The following is a 27,597-nucleotide window of genomic DNA, read 5'->3' as shown; positions in this document are numbered from 1 at the left end:
GTGCTGTGTTGTACTGAGGAAGATCAGGAGGCTTCTCTTGCAGTCCTTTGAGACATCTTGTGATTAAGAGCTATACAAATAAATGTGACTTCAGAACAACTAAATTACTTCCCACAATGCCTTTCTGTTCATTCAATTCAGGATGTTCTACACTTTGTAAAAACTGCAGTACTGATCAGTGACTTATTTTGATACGGTACTTTGAAAAAAAATAAATGGCAAACCTAGCCCTTACTGTAGTTCTCATTTCATGTACCTTATATATGAAAACAACAACAGAAAATACTATTTTTTGGGGTGCATCTTATAATCCAGGCTGCCTTATAGTGCGCAAAATACTTTACAGACGCTCCCCTACTTAAGAACATTAGGGTTACGAAAAATTAAATGATGGCAACCAAATATAGATATGATATAGATATAAAAAGATACAAATCTTTTTTGGGGGGGAAGTCTTAAAATATCCGAACCTGTTAGATCATGTATTGTGTGCACCCTTTTCCGAGTACGGGATATTATTGTAGTGCTTCTTTCTGCCGCTACCGGCGTGTGGTGGCGCTGTGAGAGGTCACCCAGCATCCATCCTGAAGAAGAAATCCGCTTTTTCTTCCTAGTTTGTGTATAAACATACTACACTGTATCTCCAGCGTGCATCCAGTCAATATGGTTGGTGTAAGTGTAAAGAAGAGGCGAGCAGTTTCTTTTGAAATGAAAGTGGAATAAGAAAGCTTGATGCGGTTGAGAAAATGGTTGGATCGCTTTTTTTGGCCATTCTACCACGAAGGAGGAAGTCGCCTAATTCTTGAAGCTCATCTTCCAAATATAAGTTAAACGTAACATTATCTTCATAGAGCATATTACTATATTAAATGTTTATTTATTTAATACAAAACAATACAGGTTACTTATACAAGCCTTAAACATACTTATATAAACCTTAAACATAAAAAATATATCACTGAAGCAACAAACAAATTTAATCTACTAACGATCGTCCGGAATCTCGTTTGTAAGTAGGGCAGCGTCTGTACTATGTTATTACCAGGTTGTAATTATTAGAAGTCAATCACTTCAACATCATGACAGTTGGAAATTCAATTTACTAGAAAATTGCAATCATCCATCACTGGTGAGCTATTTTCATAACCTGTCCGCGGGCTACTCAGGTGTTTTTAGGGGTCTCAAATGTGGTGCATTGCTTTAACTCTCATCATCAAATCAAACAAAGCTCATGTGTATGTGGGGAGCGAACTTGTAGACTTGTTTGGTTTCGAAACACGGTTTTCTTGGTAATTTGCATGGAAATGCGCCGCCAGTGAGCGAAGGCCGCCTAGCGAAATGAACATTTACGCGCCGAGCGGCGGCCTTGACGTAAATCTGTCGCGCGACGCGGAGAAAGCGGCAAAAGCGCGGGTCCCGTTTCATTGCTTCTCAATCATTCACACCCCCCCTCTTCCGAAGCCGTCCTTTTCAAGCCTGGTAATACAGACGGAAAATATGCAAAGCGCCCGGCGGGCAACGGCGGTGGGAACGCAGCGTGATTCCAGAGTAAACACTTTCTTTTCTGGAGCCGAGAATAGTTTGGAGGCGAGGGGGGGAAGCAAGAAGGAGAAGAACATGTTCCGAAAAGCGACAACAAGACCGGGATCCGATAAGCGTCGGTGTCAGAAGCGGCTGGGATCACGGCGGCCTGGCATCTGTTTAGCATCGACTTAATTGCGATGTTATTAAGTTGTCAGGGAGCATTAGGGTCGCTGTAGGCTGAGCAAACAACAGCAGACTTTGGACATCGTCGCCGGCACGTCAGTCAATGCCAAACTCCATTTTGAAAGAAAAAAACGGTTACAAGGTGGGTTGCACAACAATTCATCGATAAAATAGATTTGAATTGATTATAAAAAGTGTTAGGAGGAAACTTCAACATCTATTCGTTGTGTCGCACGATTATGCTTGACTCAACACATGAATTCAATGCAAATAAGGGTGCATTGCATTTATTGGTTAGTGCCATTAAAACCTGCTTCTGATTGGCCGGCGCTGCTAATCCACGAAACAATTATTGTTGGCCAAACACTTCATCACTCAAACAACAAACTGGAACTATAAATCCTTGAAAAAACAGCAGTGTTTTGCGGTTACACTATTGCACTATGTCACATCGCGACATCAATTAGCTTAAACATCCGGCCTATTAAATGGGTCACAAGATACGTTTCAGCGGCCAGAACCCTCTAAAAGTGAACTCTGCTGGCCCCTGCTCTCAGCAGTAGTCGATTGGGAATAAAGGATCGAGCCACAAACTTACATTTCTTTATGGGTGGAAATAACAGGAAAAAAACTGCCAAACATGCCATAAACTTGCTCTCTGCCACAAATCTCAGCAATAGTTAACTGTGGATAATGGATCAAGGCCAAAATGGTCCAGGTCATTCTGGGCGGACCACAATAACAGAATTCAGCAGCTCAAAATGTGCTCGGCTGGACCCTGTTCTCAGCAAGTCTACTGGGGATAATGGATGACGACCACAACTGTGCATTTCCCTTTGGGGAGGCCAGAACAATACGCATCCTGAAAAAGTACCTTTTGCTGTTCCCCTATTGCATGAGTATGGGGTTGGGGATAATGGATCGTGGCCGCACCAGTGCTGTTCATTTAAGGCGGGAATAAAGTAACATCAAACAAAGAGCCGCCAGGCACAGCAATAGTCAACCGTGGATAATGGATCCGCGACACAACCCTGTATTTAACTTGAGACAAGCCATAAAGTGTCAAGGTTGCCACGTTCCCGTCTTGTTTGTCCTGTTTAATTGCGATATCCTGTTTTGATATCAATCCTGTCTGTCCCGTTGTTTAATATCGGTTTCCAGTTTCGTTCCCGTCTAGTTTATCCTGTTCATTTTCGATTTCCTGTTATGATATCAATCCTGTCTGTCCCGTCCGGTCCGGTGTCGACCCCATCTGTCCATTATCTGCTCGGGAAATTGGTATCGTTCTCGTCGGCCTCTGTCTTCCTATCATTCCACGCCAGACTGCTGCCTTACGTCCATGACTCCCCATTTCCCGTAAAATAAAAGGCCCGTGTGAGAAACGTGATGCATTTGGGTCCTGATCCTGTTCCGTTTCGTGACATAAAGTTCATTTTAGGCGAAGCATTCTTGAATAAAGCGCGATGAGAAAAGGTTTGAAGGAAATAGGAAAAACATAAATCTTCGTAGTTTAGTTTGACGATCCAGCGAGGCAATATCCCTCGCGCCTCGCTGCGGTCTGAGGAGAGCAAGTGAAAGCAGACTCCACCATAACATCCTCCCTATGGTTTGCTGGTAAAAAAAAAAGAGCTAAAATTAGTCCCGTCTGCGCTCGTTACATAACCAGGGTAGAGTAAATAGGCCCGGAGTTGGAAAGATGACAGAGGCGGCTTTTTATTTTGGTTTTTGAAGATGAAAGCTTCCTCCATGGCCCGGGAGAATGTTTGCTTTCCATAAAAAAAAAAAAAGTCTCGCAGATTCCCTTCAAATCCTCCTTGAGCGCTATCGATTATTTTCCGTGAGAGGAGAGGCATATTTGCTGTTTATTTCCGACTTCGGAAATAAAAGCCACGTGATGTTTTCCCTTCGGGAATGACGACCCATCCAGGAATGCGTCCGTGAGCTCCAGACTGCCTCGTGGATTTTTTTTCTCACGGAGGTTGAATCAGGCTGCAGCTGATCGCTTAGAGACATAATAATGTCCGTTCATCATGGCGAGGACAAAAACCCATCGGGAGGACGTTGGATAAAACTACGAAACTTTTTTTGGGGGGGGGGCAAAATAATCTCAATTCATTTAGCACGACCTTAATTCGAATGGATTTTTTTATGTTTTAACGTTATCTATGGCAGGCTGGTGAAGATTTTTTTGCCGTCTGCTAGGTTCTTACACTTTTTTTGTGTCCAAATTTAAGCACTTTTAAGGACTTTAAAAGCCAATTTTTCCAATTTTCCCAAGTAATACTAAAACAGGGTTTCCTACAGTTTATCCATCTTTCTATCTACCCTGGTCACATCCATCGTGAAGGGTGACCGACAGCAAGACAAACACATTTACAAAAACAAAGAAAAGAAAAACAAAAAAGTAGCAAAAAACACACACATTTTTTTGGGACCATGGCCAACCCAAATGCCCAAACACCCAAACAAGTTAAGCACCTCGGCACCCAAGTTTGTCATGCTTTCGTCCCTCCAGATGAAACGGGACACACGAAAACTGCCATGTCACTCGCATCAGGGTGACACAACACTTCTGTTCAACAGCAGGGCCCGACATCTTTCACTGGTTTACCCCTGCCGCATCATACATGTCCCCTATCCAGCCCTTAAAACACGTCCAACATCCCACTATGCTTTCACAACACCTCTCCACTCATCCTACAGTTTAAGGCAAGTTAAATAAAATACTTTTTAAGACTTTTAATGCCTTTTGAAATCAAAACGTCAACTAAAGAACCCAAAATTGAAACAAACAAGGACTGGTTGCCAACAACTGCCCTAAGATTGCTGGGATCGGCACAAACACCCTTACTGAGGATAAGTGGTGTAGAAAATGGATGGATGAAACACACAAAACAAAAAAACACCATATGAATTAGAGCAGGGTTCCACCTGGATTTTTCCGTTCAATTCAAAGAATTTTTAAGACCTTTTCCAGGTTTCCTACAGCTCAAGGCAACTTAAATTCAAGACTTTTTAATGGCTTTTGAAATCAAATTTAAGACCAAGTCAACCAACCAGAATGGATCATATACATCTTCAACGTACATGGCGGCCTACCCAGAATGGATCTTTGACGTTTATACCAGTCTATGGCAGCCTGGGTTAAACAGATCTTTGATGTCTTAAGCGGTCTATGGCAGCCTAGCTTGGATGGATTTTTGATGCCAATAGTCAAGTCAAGTCATTTTTATTTGTATAGCCCTTAATCACAAAAAGTTGCAATGGGCTATACAGACTACAGTTACACCATCCCCTAATCTAAAACCTACATGACGGCAAAAAAAACAACCTCAAAAACCTCAGCATCAAGACATGAAAGAACCTTCAGAGCCATGAGGTTATCGGCGTCTATGGCAGCCTAGCTCGAATGGATCTTTAATGACTTAAGCAGACTATGGCAGCCTAGCAAAATTGAATTTTTGGTTTTCGTGGCCATCTATAACAGCCTAGCTAAAATGGATCTCTGACATTCTTAGCCGTCTGTAGCCTGGCTATAGGAGATTTTTGATGTTTTTAGCCATCCATGGCAACCTAGCTGGAATGGATTTTGATGTTTAAAGCATTGAATGGCAGCAAAGAATTGACAAATTTTCAAGCAACAGGTGCAGCTCTAAATGTCAAAGATTCAACAAAGAAAGGACATTGTTGGCAACAAAATATTGAGTTATCTATTAATTATTGAACATACGTAACTGTACATAAATACACAATCTAAAAATAATCAGCAGTAACAGTTGTATGAATGCATGATTACGTATAAAACCTAAAAGAGTCGCATATTAGCATAATTAACATTTTTTTAAAAGTTTTTACGCCCTAAAGAGATGCTCGTTTCCAAGAAAAAAACATGTGACGCAGTTTGGAAATAAAGAAACATCATCACTATGTACCAGCTCAGTAGCCTAGATGGTAAGGCGCCCGCTTTGAGACTGGGAGGTCGGTGGTTCGCGCCCCGGCCGAGTCATTCCTAAGACTTAAAAAGTGGTCGGCGGCGCCCTCTGTTGGCTGCGGCTGCATCGGCTCGCTACAACGGGTCAGGTGCAATCGACATTTCGTTCTGTGTACATTGTTACACAGAATGACAATACAAGGAAATTATTATTATTATTATTATTATTATGTAACCTTTACATATACGTACAATTCTTTTCATTTTTTTTAAACAAGCAAAATGGCCTGACGATGCCCGGGTCGATTGAAGATTGGATTAGGCTGCTCGGAGTGGTCGGACAGACTGACTTGGACACCCCACAAAAGCAGACCACACCAAAGCAGATGTTTATCGACTATGTTGGTATTTATTGGGGGTGCCTTGACACAAAAAACTAGCTAAAGACACTTGCAAAGGCCTAAAGTACAACTCTGCAAATGTTTTTGAAAATAAGTTTTGACCTTTCAGAGCTCATAAGTCACAAACAAACACACCAATTGGGATTTATGAAGTATTTTAGATAGATTATATAATTTTGATTATACACTTTACTCTGCCCCACATCTGACCAAAGAGGAATAAACTCGGTCCTATGTCTATCTCGGCACAGTCTTTCCATCTCCGTAGTGGGAGTGGAAGACGACAACACAGAGTCCGCCAAGTTTTCTGAACTTCATTGTGTTTTACAGCTAATACGGAACCATCCGTCATCATCGCTTACACTCGGCTGGATGTGATTGCCTGACGTGAACTTGTTTGAAAAAAAAAAGAAAAAAAAATATATCTGTTCCTACCGGTGTGGATCTGCCGGTGAGCCTCCAGGGACTCTTCGGTCTGGAATTGAGCACCGCATTGGTCGCACACGATGGCTTTCTCGCCGGCTGCAGGGGAAAAAAAAAAGAAGAAAAAAAATCAAGACCAGAAAAGACATTCATTTCACAGCAGGTCAAATGTCGAAAGAAATTGTGTTACCATCTCAAAAACATGTGTATTTGTATTGTTGAGGGAATCCTATACATTCTACATGGCTGAATTCAAGCACTTTTTAAGGACTTTCAAAGTCAATTTTCCAATGTCTCCAATACAATTGAAAGAAAAACCTTGGTGCTAATCATCTATTTTGTGTCACGGTTGCCATGGGGCGCAAGCGGCCCCGCCCGTGTGGCGCCAGCTGCGGCTCATTGACAGATTGGCTTTCTGTCTATTTAAGCTCAGTGCTCTCATTTTTCCTTTGTCAGTCCGTCAACAAACCTCTGCCCAGCATGATGTGGGTTTTAACTCGGTCCTGTTTCATGTTAACATTTCTTGTCTGGTATTGTTCCCGTTTATTTTTCTCCTGTTTAATATCGGTTTCCAGTTTCGTTCCCGTCTATTATTGTACTGTTTATTATTCTCTCCAGTTTTCGTTCCTGTCTAGTCCGTCCTGTTTCATTATCATTCCGGTCTGTCCCGTCCTGTCCGGTATCGATCCCATCTGTCCGACATCTACTCGGGCAATTGGTATCGATCTCGTCGGCCTCTGGCTTCCTATCATTTCATGCCAGACTGCATTTCCTGTAAAATAAAAGGCTTGTGTGGAAACGGAACGCATTTGGGTCCTGATCCGGTTCTGGTTCATGACCTTATGCAGAACCACAAATATATCTGCGATTTTTAATCTTGCTCGCGCATTTATCTTTAGTTCTTGAGTAAATCAAGAATATATTTGTTGATCTGAACAATACGTGTGTAAATATATTTGAGACGAATCTCTCCACATATAGGTGTAGGGTCACAACGACAGTAATATTGAGCTTACATTTTCAGTTGCAGGAACTTCTTCCAGTGAGAACTTACTACTGGGAAACGTTACCTTAATGGGCTATAATAAATGTCCGTCATTGATACATAATCCTTGCACTAATACACGTTTTATAGTGCCCTGTTTAGGTGTAACATACCCCTGTCATTTTGGGTACAGGCTATGACGCTTAATAGGTCAATGCCATACAAACTAAGGGAGCTGCCGTTATCACGAGGGATGAAGAAATGCAGTGTCAAAGGGAGGCCACCATAGAGAAGTGTCGGTGTCATTTTTAAGCAGACATTTCACATATACAAGCGCTTCACCGAAAATTCAATCACTTTTCAATCCTTAAAAATGTATTAATATAATTCAAGCATTTTCATGGAATTCAAGAACCCGGAAGCACCCTGATTGTTATCAACAAATGGTTGCATCAGATTTTCCTGGAAAGAACAGCCAATTTGAATCAAAAAGCATTGTGCAAATCCAATTAGTGCATTTGTTTGTTATCCTCTACAATTCGTTTTTTGTACGTCCTTGTTTATCTGTCCTTGGTAGCCAAGACAAATACTACAAGCGAATCAGTGTGATGTTAATTGAATCGAAGCAAAACAAAAAAAGATGTTATGACGTGCTATTTTTCTGGACAGAACAGGTTTTGATTCCACAAAAAATGACCTGTTATTGCTTATTAAGGCCACTAGAAGGCTAAGTGTAATTGATATACGGAAATGATGAGCAAGAAAAAAGGTATTTTCATTTTATTTATTTTCATTTTATTTTTTAGATTGTTCCGTCTTGAACTCATTCAAATCAATTCTCTATTTTATGTCTTTCATTTTTTTTTTACAGGAGTTACACATCATTTTTTTGCCTGCAGAAAAAAAAGAATCTGGAATTGTTGTTGCTTATTTTGGCCACTAGTGGGCTTATGACAACCATATATTAAAAATGACATTCAGAAATAAAATAGTGCAAAAATAAGCCTCTTTGCTGCGTAAATTAGAACATTTTTTACCATTCACTGCAAATGACTGTTATAGTTGCCCAAGATTCATTCCAAATCCAATGTCATTGACAGCTAAATATGTAACGCTTCCATTTGCACCAATTTGTTAAAAACATGTTTAGCATCGGCTCATCCCATGACATTGACAACAATGAATGTAATTCACCCCATTTGTAATTTTTTTTATTAAGAAATTTGAGACCAAGGATCTATTGTATACAAAAATCAATGCTACTGACCTCTATACACATCCATCCATCCTGCATTTGTACTAAATTTGGTCCGAAAATTTGACATTGTCCATCATTGACTGCCAATGACGGCTACAAACGCCGAAGATCTATTTTAAAACCAACGTCATTGATGCCATCGACTCTTTTTTTGGTAAGGAAATTTGCGATTTTTGACTCATTCCATGCCACTGACTGCTATAGACGTCAACCCTACATTTGTGCTTTTCTGTTAGGACATTTGAGATTGTTCAGCATGAGCTCATTCACTGCCAAAGACGACAAAATACGTGAACAATTCCTTATTTCCAATGCCATTGACGACTATGGACAGGAATCCTCAATGAGCTCATGTTTTGCGAAGAAATTTGAGATTTTTTTTTGACTATTTTCATGCCACTGACGGCTCTAGACATCAAACATTCATCTTATATTCAATGCCAATGACGGCTATATACGTCAAATCCTTAACTCGTGCTCATTTTCTGTAAGGACATGAGATTGTTCACCATTGAGACTCAGTTAACTTAATTCCATAGACACCCATTGAAATCCTCCATTTAATATCATTTTTGAGAGGAAATTTGATATTCCATTCCACTGAAAAAAAGAGAAGAAAAATGTAAATGGCCTGACCTCCCAACTTTACAATGTAAAGTCCCTTTACAATGTGTTTCACACTTTTTATACACTAACTAACAGATAGCAGCGTCAGCCATGAAAGGCAACTACCTGCTATTGGGGGCATTAGGGATTCAGTGTCTTGCCCAGGGACAGTTTGACGTGTAACTCGGAGGAGCCAGGAATCGAACCTGAGATCTCTTGATGCCAAGATGAGTGCTTCACCTCCTGAGCCAATGGTTTGGTCCCTCTCAGTTTCCGTAGTTTATATCTTTCCTTGTGCTTTTAGCACTGGTTTTCAGTTACACGATACTATACAGTGACGCACAGTGGTCAAATAATAAACAGTGTCTCTTTAAAGTCAGAATTCCTCTAGTTGTTTTTTTAGTTTCCATCTTCCATGGCCCTAATCCTCTTCCATATACAAGAACTCTCTTTGAAATATACAAAATAGACGTTTATAGTCAATTTTATATACAATTTTTTGCTTTCAATTTTTTGACTGCTATAGATGCAAACCTATTGTCTGTGCTATTTTTTTGTGAAAATATTTGGGATTGTTCAGCATGAACTCATTCACTGTCAAAGATACTACAGATGTGAAGGATCCTTTTCATATTCAATGTATATGTTATAAACTATAATTTTTGTGGACAATACCTCTGTATTATTTGTAATTGCAACATCCTTTGCTGTCTGGTAATCCTGAAAGGGGGATACCACATGTGTGGTCCCTTCTCAAGGTTTCTTCATTTTCCTCATGTTGAGGTTTTTGAGTTTTTCCTTGCCCTCATGTTGGTTCCAGATCAGGGGATGGTGTAATAATAGTCTGAAATAATAGTCTGTGCAATAACCTGTGCAGCCCTTTGAGACTCTTTGGGATTAAGGGCTATACAAATAAAATTGTATTGACGGCATTAGAAGTCAATCCTCTATTTGTGCTCATTTTTGAGAGGAAATTGGAGATTGGTCAGTTGTGACTAATTCCATGCCACATACGGCTATAGACGTCAGGGGTCCGTTTTATATTTAGTTCAATTGACAGCTATTGAAATATTAACCAGGCCGGCAGTGAAAGAGTTAACATAATACAGATTGTTTTTCTTTACAGAGTAATTAAGTTCTTTGCCACTAGGGGAAAAAATATATATCAGACCTGCCGTTTTAGTTTAATTATCAACTTTGGGTAAAATTGCCTCCCGAAAGATACGAGTCGAAGAGAACAGGCTAAATTACTTTTAAAAAACAAACAAACGACTGCCTATTTACATTAGGAACACAAGATTGTCGATGTTGCTAATAAAAAGCGTTTAGCCCGCGGGCTTCGATGTGTCATGTTGACTTACGGCGAGCACGCAAAATCTTGTCGAGCAATAAAAAATGCGTACGAGGCTCGCACGTCACATCAAGAGCACATGCTAATTAGCATTTTACGGGCTTTGGCGCGCCGTCGTGCATGTGCCGCACTTATCAAACGCCGAGTGAACATCTGGAGCACACGCCGATCTCTCGGTTTGTTCTTGGCCAGGTTACAACACTTCCCGAGAGAGCGCTGAGAAAACAGGAAGACGATTCTTTGGAAAAAAAATGATATTGAAGATCCGGGAGAGGGGGGCTTTATTTTACGCGGTGACACAGGGGGAACGGCCTGTACTGTAACGAACAGCGGCTGAATAAAAAGCAGAAATGACACAGAGCGTACATGACATGGTGTGCCTGCCAAAGGAGTGCTTATGCAACAAGTTATGCAAAAAAGGAAGGAAAAAAAGGAGAAAAAAAAGTGAGTGCGAGGTCGGATGGGGGAACGCGACCTCGCGAGAAGCGGCTGTGTTCCATGGGTGTTTATTTTCATTTTACGCACAAAGAAACACCTTGACTGCATATACAAGAGTTATTAGCTAGCTTAAGGAGGACAAGGAGGCTAGTATACGTATTGACTGAATGTTCGAGAAGTTTGTAGCACGAGGTCGAACCTTGAATGCCGATTCAAGAGGAATTATTAGCTAGAGTAAGGACGAGAGGAGGCTAGCATACACATTGACTGAATTTTCAAGATAAGTTTTAAGTTAGAATTCCATTAGACTGCATCTCAAATTCATCAACTAGCGTGAGGTGGACATGGCGGCTATCATACACCGCAACTGAATATACAAAATGAATTATTAGCTAGCGTAAGAAGTATACAGAGAGGCTAGCAAAAAAACATGAGTTTATATTCAGGAGGCGTTATCAGCGAGCGATAAGTTGACACCGCGGCTAGCAGACAACACGACTGCATATTCAAGAGGAATTAAAGGATCAAAACGTGACCTTGCAATAAAAGGCTCAGTCTTATCAATGTGTATTTTCTTTTAAAGTACAAAGAAACTGATTGCATAAGCTAGCGTTATTAGCTAGCGTTAGGAGGAGAGAAGGCTGGCATACACATTGACTAAATGTTCAAGAGAAGTTATTAGCTAGCGTAAGATGAATACCGGCGCTAGCTACATTGACTACATATTCAAAGTGCGTTATTAGCTAGTGTAAGAAGGACCAAGAGGCTAGCAAAAACCATGAGATCATATTTGGGAGGCGTTTTTAGCTAGTGTTAAGTTGACATCGCGGTTAGCATACAACATGACTGCATATTCAAGAGGAATTAAAGGATTGTAACGTGACCTTGCAAAAAGAGGCTCTGTTTTATTGATGCTTATTTTCATTTTACACACAAAGAAATTGATTGCATATGCAAGAGTTATTCATTAGCGTTAGGAGAAGAGGCTAGTATACACATTGACTGAATGCTCAAGAGAAGTTAGTAGCAAGCATAAAGTGGACACAGAAGTTAGCGTACACTTTGAATGTTCAGGCAAATTTATTAGCTAGTGTAAGATAGATACAGGAGCTAGCATACACTTTGACAACATATTCAAGGTGCATTAATAGCTGGAGTAAGGTGGGATGAGGAGGCTAATATTCACTCTGACTGCACTTTAAAGTTATCAACTAGCGCGAGGTGGATGTGGTAGTTAGCATACACTTTGAATGAATATATATGAAGCATTATTAGCTGGCCCAGGGTGGATTTGATTGATAGCATACTTCTTGACTACATATTCAAGGTCCATCATTAAGCTAGCGTACGGCGGCTAACATACACTTTGACTAAATATACTGTATAAGTGGCATTATTAGCTACTTTAATGTCGACAAGGAGACTAGCATTCACTTTGACTGTATTTTAAAGTTATTAACCAGCATGAAGTGGACATGGCGGCTAGCATACACTTGGAATGAACCTATACGAGGCATAATTAGATAGCGTAAAGATTAGCAGGGAGCTAGCATACTCCTTGACTCCATCATTAGCTAGCCTAAGGTGGACACAGCTGCTAGAATACAATGTGAATTCACATTCAAAAGAATTTATTGATGTGATATAAACATGCTTAGGTATCAACGGCAAATTATGTTTTCATATGAAATATAAAGTAAAACATTTTCTCCTCCAACCGTATTTGAACAATGTTACTTAAAATGAGAAAAATATCACTCTGTCTTTCTTCCATTGGTTGGCCCCTTAGCTCTTGCTGTTTTCAGGTGTCAATAGCATGTGCGAAAACTAGGAATTTCATTTTGTTTTTCTCTCCAAGAAAAGAAAAATGGCAGCCGTGGCTTCCCGTAGGCAGAGCTAAACACAACAGCGTGGATGGCATTGTAAACGTTGGGTCATTTGCAGTAAATCAGCCGCAATTTTTAAAGGCGAGATGGCAGCGGCGAGTCCGGTGGGAGGCCACCAGGCGTGTGCTAAATGGCCGGCACGGGGCAAGAAGGGGGGTAGTCTTAGTGTTGGCTGTGCGCACCCGGCTATAAATTGCCGTTCGACTCGTGCCGGGTCGCCAAGGTACACACTGCCTGGGCTAAGGCAGGGGTGTCAAACTCATTTTGACAAGGGGGCCTGATAGAAAGAGAGAGAGAGAGAAAGGGAAAAAAAAGGGTGGGATTGAGAGAAAATAAGAATGAAGGTAAAGGGAGAAAGAGAAAGCATCTAAAGAAATAAAAGGAGAGAGACAAAGACATAGAAAAAGTGACAGAGAAAGGGAGGATGGAAAAGGGAAAATAGACAGAAAGAGATAGAAAAAAAAGGGACAGAAAGAGTGAAGAAAGAGAGAAAAGTGACAGAAAGAGAAAGGAGAAAGACAAACAAGAGGAAGAGAGACAGTGAGAGAAATAGAGAAAAAGAAGAAGGGGAGACAAAGAGAGAGTGAACAGAAAGAGGAAGAAAATAAATTGAGAAAGGAAAAGAGAGAAAGAGAGGGAGGGAGAGAGAATAAAATGAAAACAAGAAAACAAGAATGGAGAAAGACAGAGGAAAGGTAGAAAAAGTGAGAAATACAAACAGAAATAAAGTGAAAGAGAAAGTAGGTTTAAAAGAGGGAAGCGAGAGAGAGAAAGACAAAGAAAAAAAGGAGAGTGGAAGTGAGAAAAGAAAAAAATCGAGTGAGAAAAATAGAAAGAGAGAAATAGAGAAGGGAGAAAGAGTGTTACAGATCAAATGATAGAATAAAAAGAGAGGAAAAAGAGAGAGTGAGTGAGAAAAGAGCAAGAGAGCAAGAGCAAGAGAGAGAAAGAGATGAATAAAGAGAAAAGGAGAGAAAGAGAAATAAATCCAACTAGAGTTGCTTTTTTAGTGGTGCTTGGCTTTGGCCTCTAGTGGAGACAGTTCTCTTGCGCCTGTTGGCGGGTCTCATCCGACCCGCGGGCTGCATGTCTGACACCCCCGCGCTACAGCATTGACAAAGCTAACATTAGCCTTTCTCATTGCCAAATTCAAGTGATAAATCTCCAGGTCCCCTCAAATGGTAAAGTTTGATGAGGACTAGTAGAGGGGCACACATCAGCTGTTCTTGGTTCTATATCACGCGGAACAAAAGGCGACACTCTCAGCACTACAAAGGGGGAAGTCCTTCCGCTGTCACAATGATGGAAACCGACACACCAAAGTGGGCGTAAAAGAGGATCTGGACCAATTAGGACAAAGTTTTTTTTGGTGTGGACAGAGATGATCTGATAACGCCCGATCGGGATTTACTAGTGATGTTCTCCCTCGGCTGGAATCCATGAAGTTATGCCGACTATTTTCCATGAGTGGTTCACGAACCGCGTGTCGGGGTGCGTGTTGATGACGTAAGCGGTGACGAAGCGGGTGTACCACCTGACTGATTCAGGAAGGGATTCGCTAGCTTTTGAGTTGGGTTCGAAATAAAATCGGCAAAGAAAAACACCCGGAGTTGAAAGTCTCCTTCGGAACTAGATATCACAGAAATCTCACATCTATGCTACCTTGCTTCATCTGTTTTAGTGAAAGAGCTTTTCCATAAGCAGGCGAAATTCTCAGCCAAAAAGAGAGCGTCTGGGTTTAATAACTTTTGAAAAAAAATGTTTTTAAATAAAAACAAATAAGCACTTTATTTTAATAATCATAATAATAATAATTTCCTTTGTATTGTCATTCTTTGTAACAATGTACACAGAACGAAATGTCGATACACCTGACCCGTTGTAGCGAGCCGATGCAGCCGCAGCCAACAGAGGGCGCCGCCATTTTACCAATTAGGTATGACTCGGCCGAGGCGCGAACCAGCGACCTCCCAGTCTCAAAGCGGGCACACTACCATCTAGGCTACTGAGCTGGTACCTGCTTATTTCACTTTTTCAATTGTTGCACAAGCAAAAAGTAACACGGAACAAATCATGATACACTATTACTCTTTTACTCACTTAATACACTCATCAAATATATATTTTTTGTATTCAGAGCGTATTTACGCATTTTATTGCATGCACCAAGCATGCTATACATTTTTCTGACCACAAGATGGCGGAGTCGAGGAAATCAATCATCTTGAAGCCCCTACGTGTTTGTGGAGCATTACCCTGCAGGGCTTTCCAGGGCTTCATATTGCCATCACTAGGATTTACCCTCGACAATTGGAAATGTTGAACGTCAATTAAGTGTTAATTAATTAAATTCAATGCCATAACGTAGAAATAAGTTTCCAGAATATTTGTCCCCAAATGCCAAAACATAAAATATGTTTTTCTTCTTTTATTTTAAAAATCTATTATAAAAGGTTTGACACTGCTCATAAGTAGGTATCAAGTCTCTGAAAACCATTCCAGTATGATAAATAACCAGAAGATGTCATGATTTGCCCATTGTCCTCACCTATGCCTGCTCATTTGGCTCCAGCTGTTGCTCGTTTCCTGATTGGTTGCCCTCCTATTTAAACTCACTGCTTTCATTCACTCCTGGTCAGTCCGTCAGCGAACCTCCGCATACGCAAGGCAAGCATTATTTTACTCTGGCTCCCGTCTGTCCTGTCCTCACCTGTATCCTGCTCGTCTGTCCCTAACCGATCGTCTACGGCTACTTGACCCGTTTTTGCCCACCGACCACGCTCCGATATCCCGCTCCGGCTACTTGACCCGTTTTGCTCACAGACCACGTTCCGATCTCCCGCTCCAGCTACTTGACCCGTTTTGCTCATTGACCACGTTCCGATCTCCCGCTCCAGCTACTTGACCCGTTTTGCTCATTGACCACGCTCTTATCTCCTGCTCCGGCTACTTGACCTGTTTTTGCACATCGATCACGCTCCGATCGCCAGTCCTGGCAACTCCACTTGTATCCGCATTTTGACCACCCTTCGATCCCGTGAGCCCTTTGCTTCTCCTGCCCAACGAACACAGAATCGCTGTTGTTTTTTGTTTTCCCCGCACCTGACTTTCTCAATTCTCCAATGAAGCTTTGTGTGAAACGTTACGCGTTCAGGTCTACCATCTGTTCTGGTTCTGACATTAGATGGCAGGAATGGCTTCATCAAGCCACACATCGAGGAAGCCCAACTTTCTAATGTTGCTTCCTTTTTCTGGAAAATGAGTTTGTGTCTAGGTGGCCCTATTTGGCAAGTAGTAAAAATAGTGAAAATATTGATAAGTTCCGACAGTTAAGGCTTCAACAGAACGTTTTCTTTCCAAAAAAGATGACCAAGTCCCTTCGTCATCATCAGGGCAGAGGGGATGACTTTTGAAGCACGTCCGCGGGAATGTGGTCGCTTGAGAGAATGAGATAGCCATGGTGACTCAAATCTTTTTAAAGTTCTTGCAAAGTTCAAGCATCCATAGTTCCTGCACTAGTTCGGTGTTTTTGCAATAAAAAGTTATTTTGCAGGCAAAGTGCCCCGGTGTTTATGGAAAGTTCTGCTAGAAATGCATCCTTTCACAAAAAGCCTTGTAAACAAGTATTTTGAAAGTGTAACTGTTGTTTACTAAACCAGTGGTAAAAGCTAGAAATATACTTTTTTCTAGTAAAGGGTGAGTGTTTTGATATGTACTCTTTATGGCTACAGAACTAAATTTTCTGTAGTCCTTCAAAAACGGGTTAAAAATGGCAAAAATTGGCTGGCACCAGCCGACTCTTCCAATGAGAAAAACGTCTGGCATTGAATGAGTTAACAAGGAGAACAGGGGTGGACCGTACAAACCCTCAATATATACAATAGACAGCTTGTCCCCCTCAGAACCCATTGTTTTTATTAAAAATATCCCATGTCTAAAGTAGAGCAACCCTAAAGCGTGTGAAAGGGACAGCAACATGATTGGCCTCATTGCACGAACATGGGTGGAGACCAACCACAATGATGACAGTGATAATGATGCAAACAGTGACCAAATAGAACAACCCTGGAAATGTAAGCATTCTTCATCCCAAGTATTTAATGATAAAAATAAAACCAACCTGGGACTCTTTATCGCAAGGGTTTGATGATTAGTATAAAACAATTCCAGAAGAGCAAGTGTTCAATGATCAAAATAGAACAACCTTGGCATTATGAGTACCGTCCGTGAATGTAAAGCGCTTCTTTGTTACAAGGGTTCATTGATCACAGAAACAAGTGCAACGCTGATCTTATCAACAGAATTTCATGTTTATAATCATAACATGTTTATGTTAAAAAAATCTTTTATATTACCGGTATATGCATGGGAGGTAGGACAACCCTCACAGTCATTCATATTTGTATTACATTTTTGAATTTTGGTATTATTAATATTTTAAATTCTATTACTAAACGGTTGACATTCAATAAAGGCCTTACCTACTTACATACAGAGCATGTGATAATGGTCATACTCATGTACTGCAAGGCCATTAACGCAATCGATTTCATTTTGAAATCTAGTATTTTTTCGTTAATTTTTCCTATAAATTCATCAGATGTTGGTCAGGCCATTATAGCATGAGAAATTTGTCGACAGTAAGGCCACTTTTGCACATTTCATCGCATGTTTTATTTGATTATTCACTAATTAGCGGTTGTTTCGACAAACTAAATATGTGGTATCAATACTAATTAATTGGTGATTTCTGAAAATTGGGCTAAGTGTGCAACTGTTGTTTATTTAAAACAAGTTTTTAGCATTTTTCTAAACAAAAAAAAAATATTGTCAGTAATGCCGTATTTGCATGAGGTTAACATATATATTATATATGTACAATTATTTAAAGGGACAGTGCATTCTATTTGACCAGTATATGTCACTTTATAGTGTAGTGCAACCAAAAACAAGTGCTCAAAAAGCAGGAGGAATGATAAAAACTACGGACGCTCAAAGTGACCAAAACACAATATCTTACTTTTCATTCTTTTGCCCAGCCTTTTTAAGGATTTTGGGTTCACGTAGCAAGATGTCAGACAATTATGACAGCTACTCTCGGTGAGGCTTATGTTAGCTAAAATACATTTCTCGATTAAAAAAAAAAAAGATGTTTATATGATACTTTTGATTGAATTTTCATACCACTAGGAGGCATTAAATGGCACACACTGTCCCTTTTCATTTTTATTTATGATTTGATCAATTTTTGAATTTATTTTTTTCCCTGTCCCAGGTATGATTGTTTGCAACAGATACCCCCCGCACCACAGGAAGCACCCATCAAAACGGAATCTTTCATCAAAGACGCTCTCGGAATAAAACATCAGAGCGATGGAGCGTGTAGCGACACTTAAGTAGGCCATCGTATCCGGCGAAAGGTTCGCTTGACATCCTGTTTTTGTTGTTGTTGCGTAAACTCTAAATTCTACTCGCATTTAAAACTGCTCGATAAATAGCAAATAAAACAAACACACCTTAAATTCTTAAATTCTGCAGAACAATAATCCTAACAATTCCTCTGTGTTTATTGTGAATTTACCCGAAATTCTCCTTTAGACTTCCAGTTCAAGTAATCCCTTGTTTTTGCGGGGGATGCGTTCAAAACCTTCAAAGTAGAAACCTTTATTTATTTATCAAATAACCGATTTTACATTGAAACCAAATCATTTATAAGCTCAAGTATTTTTTCAACAAATAAAAGTACTGTACTTTATAAACGTTTTCTTTCTTTTTTTTTTTTAAATAACTCTTTACTGTCAAATTATTATTTTAAATGTAATTCAAGTCAAGTCATGTTTATTTGTGTAGCCCACAAAAGAGTCTCAAAGGGCTGCACCGATCAAAAAATATTGCAAACTATTATCACAGACTATTAACCTATATGAGGGCAAATGATACATAATCTTGTCAATTTATTGCAAGACTGTATTGGTTAGGACAAGTCAAGTCAAGTTTATTTGTAAAGGCCTTAATCACAAGAAGTCTAAAATGGCTGCACAGACTACAGACTATTACTGACTAGTATTACACCATCCCCTGATCTAAAACCTACATGAGGTCAAGGAAAAACTCAAACACCTTATTATGAGGGAAGAGAAGAAACCTTGAGAAGGGACCGCACATGAGGTAATTTCTCTTCCTGGATGAAATGAGTTTAAAGTTCACAGCAGAAGGAAATCAGAAATGTTGTTATAATTTGGTAGAATAATAGATTTTTCAAAAAAACACATTAATTCATTTTGTGCGAGATATCACATTATTATTAGTAATATGCTGAAGAAAGGGACCCCCAAAACCTGACTTTTTCCAGATTGTATTCTTCTTTCTTATTTCTTTCATCCTTTACTTCACATGCTTTTATAGCCGCCATCATGTGGACGTTATGAAAAACTGCATTTACTTTTCAGTCGGCAACCGAAAATGATGAAAAATAATTAAAAGCCTTGTATAAACTTTATAGAAAAGGAAACATACTGGATCTATTCATATTCTTTGGAAAACGTAAAGAAACTGTCCTCTTTGCCCTTTTTCAAAAAACATATTTTTCCATTATCAAACATTCACTTGGGAGTGCCAATGAGCCACTTGGGAGCGTCAAAGAGCCGCAACTTTCTTGGTGAGAGGAAGCAAGCAGACGGAGGCACAAAAGGGGCGTGGTGATTGTTTAAGCAATCATAATGCAGAATATCCGCAAAACAAAAAAATTGCACGCGCAACGGAACACTGAACAGAAATAGAATTACACTCTGAGGAAAACTTTTTCACTCATAAAATGTATCTACGAAAAAAAAACAACCATTTAGGAAAATATTTGCAACTTCTTCGAACATTTTGGAGGGCAAACAGATTTTTTTTAGGTCACATCGACAACACGGCGCATCAAAAGCAGTCGCAGACGGGATGTCAGAAGCAAACGGTGTAATAGATAAATGGAAATAATCTGTCAGCAAAGGGGGAGCGATGGGATTGTACTGGGAGGGGTTTTTGCAGAAGTGGCAAACTAATCAAAGAGTCACAAACGCGCTCGTAGAAATCAAAGAGAATCGGCGACGGAAACGGAATATTCAGGTCGCTCTTGACAGATTTACAGTCTGTTGCACCATGCGGGACGTATCGGGACAAATATTGACTCACGCAATGGTTCGCTTAGAGCGGAGGGTTTGAAAACAAATGAGTTAGTAATGCGACATCGAGCGGAACTGTTGGTTTTAGTTTGTCAAATTAAAAAAAAATAAAAACAACAATCATTTGAAATGTTGTTTGTAATAAGGTCTGTTTTAGACTTGATTAATCCTGAAAAAAAAAGACGACAAAACTCAGGTATCAAAATGGATCAGGGCTTCAAAAGGTGAGAAGGATGAGGAGGAAATACCATATTTATTTGTGTGTAACGCGCACCCTGAAATTTTGATTGAAAACCGTTATAAAATGTTGGTTTTAGTTTTTCTCAGCTAAAACTAAGCATTGAAAGTGTCAAAAGTTGTTGATTCAAATCATTTTACTGACAACAACAAACACAATAACAACATAAAATTTACAACGTATTTCATGTCCTTCAGAGTCTGATTCATCATAAGAGACACCATAGAATTATTTACCTCATCCTGCGTTTTTTAATATCTTTCTGGACAACTTTCTGTTTCCTCTATTTTTTGAACATATTTCCTAAAGGTGAGAGATTTTAGTCCAAAAACAGACTTCGATAATTGGGCTTTTTCCGGCCAATCCTAAGTGGGCCAAATTGAGTCAGAAAAATGTTGTGTTTCTCGTTTTGGTCCAAATTGAGTTCCCTGAAAGACGGTTTTTCAACGTCTTGAAAAAAAAAGACACCTTTGTTCTTGGACAGAATCTCGATTATTAGCCGATGACATTAGCAGGGCATAGAGTTTTTTGTTTAACCTGGGTATACACCCACCCTTAACACACACTGCACAAAAAACTGAAACTCTTGCAAACACACTACCTCATATAGATGTAAAATTGTATTCATGCCTATGCTTACTTTGCACAATGTTGCCTATTTTGCACTAATATGATCCTAAAACTGTATGTAAACACCCAATGCAAATATCTTCTGCCCCTACATGCCCATACTTTCTTGTGTAAATATTGTGTAAATTATCTTTTATGTTTTTTTATTCTCTCAGTAAAATGTGAAACTAGAGTGCCATGTCCAATTTAGTTGTCACTATATGTTCAACCCATTTTGTAACAATGATAATAAAGGTATATTCTATTCTATTTCTACTCAAATTGCGTTTTCTTGTAAATTTGTCCCGGGCGGACCACATATATTCACATGGAGGATTATGACGCTATCTCTGATAGATCTATGTACAATTTGTTCTAATACAAATAATTTTAACAAAAGACCCCTGCAAACTAGTCTATGCTCAAATAAAACTAACTAGATTGTTAGCCTTTAACATTAGCATGACATAGAGAGATAATTTGACCTACGTAGCAATCCGTCGAATTATGAATAGAATCATAATTTATCGTTAATTTGACCTAATTGAACCAAGTTACCTACAGTTACGGACATACAATATCTACATATGAATTTGTTATAATCTAAAAAAAAAATAGACACACTGCAAACTGCTCTATACTTGAATTAGAATTTCAACAGGATAATTAGCATTGGCATAGCATAAAGAAATCATCAGACCTGCGTAGCATTTATTTACATTTTAAACCAATTTTGTACAAGAAAGAAATATTTCATGATTTATTTTCACACCAGAAAGCTCTTCATTTCAAAATGTAGGAAAATTAGTTATATATTAGTTTTTAAATAACTTAATATAACAAGTGATATTTGAATTACAATTGGATTAAAAACAGAACAATCTCTTATTTTTCCATTGTTATTACTTTTTTTGGCATTTAATTGGATAGTGAAGTTTGTTGAGATATGTTTCTAGGGATATGAAATATACAGCCCGCCCGTAATTACTGCGTATGTCAAAAAAAGAAGCGGGTCTCTACGTATTCTCTATCGAAATATACGATTTTTCTTTTTTTAAATAAATGCAAACCAAATGCTCTCTCTGGCAGAGAGAGGGCAATGTGGAATTTGTATAGCATGGCGAGTTGGTTCAGGTGTAAAACTGCATTCACTCAACAATTTAAACACATTGAATGCCAAACATTAATGTTTTCCACATTGTTTCTTAATAAATGCTACATTCCAACCTTTAGACATTAAAAAGCTGTAGATTTTATTGCACACTCTATTTTCAATTGCTAAACAAGAGCAGTTGTTTCAAACTGAAATTGGCTGTGTAATAGTCACCATTCTCCTTTGTTCTGACATTAAAGATTGGTTAAAGCAGCATCTGCGTTTGTCAACTTTCGCTCAGGAGCAAAAAGTAGACTTAAAATGTAAAAGGAATAATTATCGTGATAATTATCAGTATCAACTGATAAGAAAATTAATGATGACAATTTTTGTCATATCACGCAGGCCTATTTAGGTTACTAATGTAGGCTGTTATGATAAAGCATAATACAGTGGAACCTCGCTTCTCGACCATAATCCGTTCCAGAACCCTGTTCGAAAACTGATCAGTTCGATCACCGAAATCATTTTTCCCATTCAAAATAATGTAAATCGTATTAATCCGTTCCAAAACCCTGAATGTTTACCTTGAATGTTTAACGTAAACATGAAGCTGACCCAGGCTAATCGTACGTTCGCATTATCGTAATCTTCCGTACGAAAGATTACGCTAACATGAACGTGTAAAAATAAAAAAATCAGGTCGTTTACAAGTCATTTAGCACCCGGGTCTCCACAACAAGTGGTGAGCGGTTCATTGGAAAGGGGGCTCCGTTCCAACACGCTGAATGTTGGGCTCCGTTCCAACACCCTGAATGTTTAGCGTAAACATGAAGCTAACCCAGGCTAATCGTACGTTCGCGTTATCGTAATCTTTGGTACGAAAGATTGCACTAACATAAACGTGTAAAAATAAAAAAGAAAGAAAGAAAAGAATTATGAATAGGATTTCTTATCTCTGCGGTGGTTAGCAGAAGGCGCAGGTGGACGTTGGAGCTATTATTTCTTTCTTAAATGCAATAGTTGTACGTACTACTTTTCTTTTTTCACCTGTAGCAACTTTGCTGCTTGCACTGACTTTCTTCGGAGGCATAATTAGGGGCTAAAACACTTTGTACACCTATATTAAAAGCAAAAGCAAAACGAAGCAAGTCCGGATGCGATAACAGTCGGTCATGAAAAGAGCGATCTACACCCGTACGCTGCTCAGCATCGAATCCTAGTGTACACACTCACGCATTAGCGGCGTCCGAACTCCGATTTTTTGACCGAACAGCGAAGCAAGAATTTCTCGAAATTTTTGGTCGGACTCCGATTTGTTTGAACTGAGAGTCGTTCGAAAACCGAGGTTCCACTGTACTGAAAAACAAAGCTAAAAATCTGGAAAAATACTGCCAACTATGTGACAACATTTGCAAAACAGGTTCTGCCAGACCCACAAGACTCTTTTGACCACCCTGTGAACTCGACCAACTGCCTTTACGTGGCAGTTAATGCATTTTTATAGTTAAACGGCACAACGGAGAACTCCTTTATGTATAACTTCTCCCATGGTAGACAGTAGGAGGTAAAATTGAAGTCCGCCGGGGCTCTTTCTAGGGGGTAACAGGAGCTCCCTCATTAAAAACCTCTCACGGGAGAACACACGGGGCCTTTCACTGCATTGTTTGCCGGAGCATTCTTGGCCGACGCAGAGGAGATGCGAGCCCTGAGTGCTGTTACTGTGAAAACTAAATGCTCGAGCCGGCCGAGAACTAATGCGCTTGGACATTGGCGGGCTCGCTCACGATGTAGCTCCGTTATTGCAGACGAGTCCCTGGCCTAGGCCGCTCGATAACCTGTAAAGATTTATTGTTTAGGGTCCATTATTTGCTGCTTTCAAGTCACACGGTGTCAAAGGAGAGGTGGAGTTTATTTAGGATGCAATCACAGGGCAATGCAGTAGACCTCCACGTTACCGCATCCCTAGCCTACAATGTTTTCATGATACGATGTAGAATAGAATTTTTTCTGCCCCTCGTTACAGCATTTTCCGAACGTCCCCCAAATACTTTGTGTCGTATCTCCACGTTTCAGGCTTACAATTTAAAAGCTAAAAAACATAAAATAGTTTGTAATGATCACAAACATGTGAGACACAATCGTGAAGTGTAACCAAATTATTTCAACATTTCATATTATATTTACAACAAAATACTAGAAAAGAAGTTGTTTTGAAAATATTGCCCCCCTGTTCTCACAGCTCAGCCAACCGATGACTTCTGAATGATACAATGTTGACCTAAATCACTAAAAACTACAAAGGGAGTGTCATTAAGTCTCAGTTTAAATGCAACTGCTCTGTGACGGGCTCAGACGTCCGTGAAAGGAAACACTAAAGAACAGACAGCTTTATAAAGACCGAAAAACACACCAGGCAGGTCCAGGATGACGTTTTGGATGTTTAAAGCAGGAATGGGATACAAGAGGAGTTTCCAACATTTACACAACTCCCGGAGCACTGTACAAGCAATAATATAAAAATAGAAAGAGAATAAAACCACTCCAAACCTACCAAGACCTGGCGGTCCCCTTAAAGTTTCGACCCAAACAAGGATAAAACAAATCAGAAAAGTAACTAAGACGCCCAAGATCAAATTGGATGATTGGCACGCATACACAGCTTAAGTGGGACAAACGATACGTAAGAAAACTATAAATTGTACTCTGCATAAACAGGCCCTTTTTTTGAAAGATAGGCCTTCCTGAAAAAAAATACCATAAAACGGCCTGTTTTGCATTGCAAGAAGCCACATGGGAGACACATATGACATGTGGAACAAGGTTCTCTGGTCAAACACGACAAAAATGGAACTTTTTGGGGCTGAATGCAAAGGGTTACAATTGACGTAAGAATAACACTGCACATCACCCTGAAAACACCATGGCCCTGTCAAACATGGTGGTGGCAGCATCATGCTCTGGGGTTGCATTTTTTTCAGCAGGGACTGGGAAGATCGTTAGAATTGTGGGATAGAGCCAATCACATGGGGATTCTGGCAAAAAAAAAATATGGAAGCTGAAAGAGACCTGAGAATGGGGCGCAGGGTCATGTTCCAACAGGACAACGGGCCTAAACATAGAGCAAAATCTACAATGGAATGATTTTAAACTAATAACATAAAGTTATTAGAATGGCCAAGCCAATGTCCAGAGCTCAATCCTGTAGCGCAATTGCAGAAAGAGAAATGCTGTGCATGCATGATCACCTTAAAACCTTACGGAACTTGAGCTGTTTTGTAAGGAAGAAAAGGGAAATATATATGTTTCAAGATGTGTACAACATTGTAATGGAGCATTATGGGAACGAGTTCTGTCAAAACAATGTTGCACAATGTGAAACTGTGAGTAAAAATAGTGTGATAATGAGATAAAACATAATGCCTATGTCATTTAGCTCACAAGGAAATAAAGCACAAGGAAGAATACAAATTGCGGAGACCCAAATTGACCAACACACAATTTTCCCCTAACCTTTTGGGAACAAAGAAAAGAAAGGCAGAGACAAAAGACAAACAAGGCAGAAAAAGGAAAAAACGAAAAAGATATAAAAAAGGGAAGAAAAAATGGGAAGAAGTAAGAGAAAAAGTAAAAATGTAATAGAGAAAAAGGTAACAGAAAATATATCATTAATAAGTGAGAGGTATTTTACAGTAAAACATTTTATTTACTACGTTTTATTTTTTTCTGTTTAAAATATGTGCATAAAAAAAGAAAAAAACAGGTTTTGAGGGTCGCCTTGGCAGCAAGATGACGGCCAATTTTGTCAGCTCCCACCAAGTGAGGATAATCTTATGCTAAATGCTAATTTCTTGACCACTGTGTTTTTCTTGTAAATGCATGTTAACATAATAGTTCATATATGGTTGCTTATCATTAAAATGAATCATTGTCTTCGTTTTTTCAAATAACGTTTTTTTACCACCAGGAGGCGCCAAAAATACACACAGTCCCTTTAGAAACAGATCTGACGTTAGCTTAAATAACAGTTGGATACTAGCTCGTCAAAATGAAGCTTCACGTGAGTTGAAAGGCTTTTAGATTAAAGGAAATCTCCAAACATTGCCGTATAAAAACTAAATTAACATCAAATGTGCCCATTTTGGTCTTAGTGTTTGTTTAACAACACCCAGGTGCATCGATTTTCACGTTTGTTTTTGTTCCACATAAAAAGTCAACATGGACGCCGTGCTGAGTCCATTCCCCTTAAACTCATTGCCCTTACAATGTTATAAAATGATGTCAACAGAGGATTGTGACACTTTATTGTTATTGATGTTCAATGGTTAACTCGCTTTTACGACAGCGTGTCAATGTTTGTTTACATATAATTTTGTGATTGTTAATGATTATAAAGCCCCGACAATTAGCCACTTGACTCAAGGCTATAATCGTCAAAAAGGCTACACTACTTGTTAAAAAGTTTCTAAGCATTATTGTTCCACATTAAAATATTTTTTTATTTTCTAAAGAAGCAGTTGCACAACTTGGCTGTGTCTCCTCTCTACCTCTTCTTAATGAGTGTGAGGAAATGGAGATCTTGGCCTGTTAGAAACAAATTTTTCAAATGTGGGGCAAGAGGGGATAGTGAGAAAAACGCGACTTGATGTATCCACGGGCTTTAATCATTTATGTTCCTCATTAAAATAGGTTTTGATTTTCTAAAGAAACAGTAGTACAACTTGGTCGTGTCTCCTCTCGATTGCTTTGTAATGTGCGCAAGGCACCGGAGAGCTTGGCTTGTTTGAAAAATTTTAAGCATTTATGTTCCTTACTACAATATACAGTATATTATGATTTTCTATAAAAGTAGTAGCGCAACTTGGTTGTATCGCCTCTCTACCACTTCGTAATCTGTGCGAAGCACCGGAGAGCTTCGCATGCTACAAAAATACTAAGCATTTATGTTTGTCATTGGAATATATTTTAATTTTTTAAAGAAGTAGTATCACCTTGGTCGTCTCTCGTCTCTACCTTTTCATAATGTGCATGAGGTACAGGAGGGATTGGCTTGTTAGAAATATTTTAAGCATGTACGTTTCTCATGAGAATGAATATTTATTTTCTATAAAAGTAGTAGCACAACTTGGTCATGTCTCCTCTCTACCTCTTTATAATCTGTAAGAGATACAACATGCTTGGCCATAACCAGTTGCACGGTTTAGGATTTGTAGAAAAATACTCCTCATTATAATATATTTGGATTTTCTATGGAAGTTTTTGCACAACTTGGTGGCAGCTTCTCTGTACCTCTCCATGATGTGTGCAGGGCACAGGAGATCTTGGCATGATAAAAACATTTATGTTTCTATCGAAGAAAATTATATTCAAATATAGCAGCAACAAACTCATTCGATGCCACAGACTCAAAGACGTTTGTGTGTCTTCTGTGCTTTGTGCCGCAGTTGTAAGATGTTTTTTTAATGCACCTCTTGACCTCGACTCGTAGGGGGGCTTCACATGATA

General features: G+C 39.3%; 1 protein-coding gene across 1 annotated transcript in view; it reads right to left on the bottom strand.

The window, feature by feature from the left end:
* zbtb16a (zinc finger and BTB domain containing 16a) overlaps positions 1-27,597 on the bottom strand; it is a 182,137-nt gene that overhangs the window by 62,403 nt on the left and 92,137 nt on the right. Inside the window, exon 4 of the mRNA XM_088320957.1 lies at positions 6,475-6,561. Coding sequence (XP_088177083.1) covers positions 6,475-6,561 — 87 coding nt within the window. The remainder of the gene's footprint in view (positions 1-6,474; positions 6,562-27,597) is intronic.

The sequence above is a fragment of the Urocampus carinirostris genome, chromosome 17, assembly GCF_059441175.1.
Source record: "Urocampus carinirostris isolate Australia breed hairy pipefish chromosome 17, RoL_Ucar_1.0, whole genome shotgun sequence".
Taxonomy (NCBI): Eukaryota; Metazoa; Chordata; class Actinopteri; order Syngnathiformes; family Syngnathidae; genus Urocampus; species Urocampus carinirostris.
The sequence above is the reverse complement of the archived record's forward strand: the minus strand, read 5'-3'. Positions and strand labels throughout refer to the sequence as shown.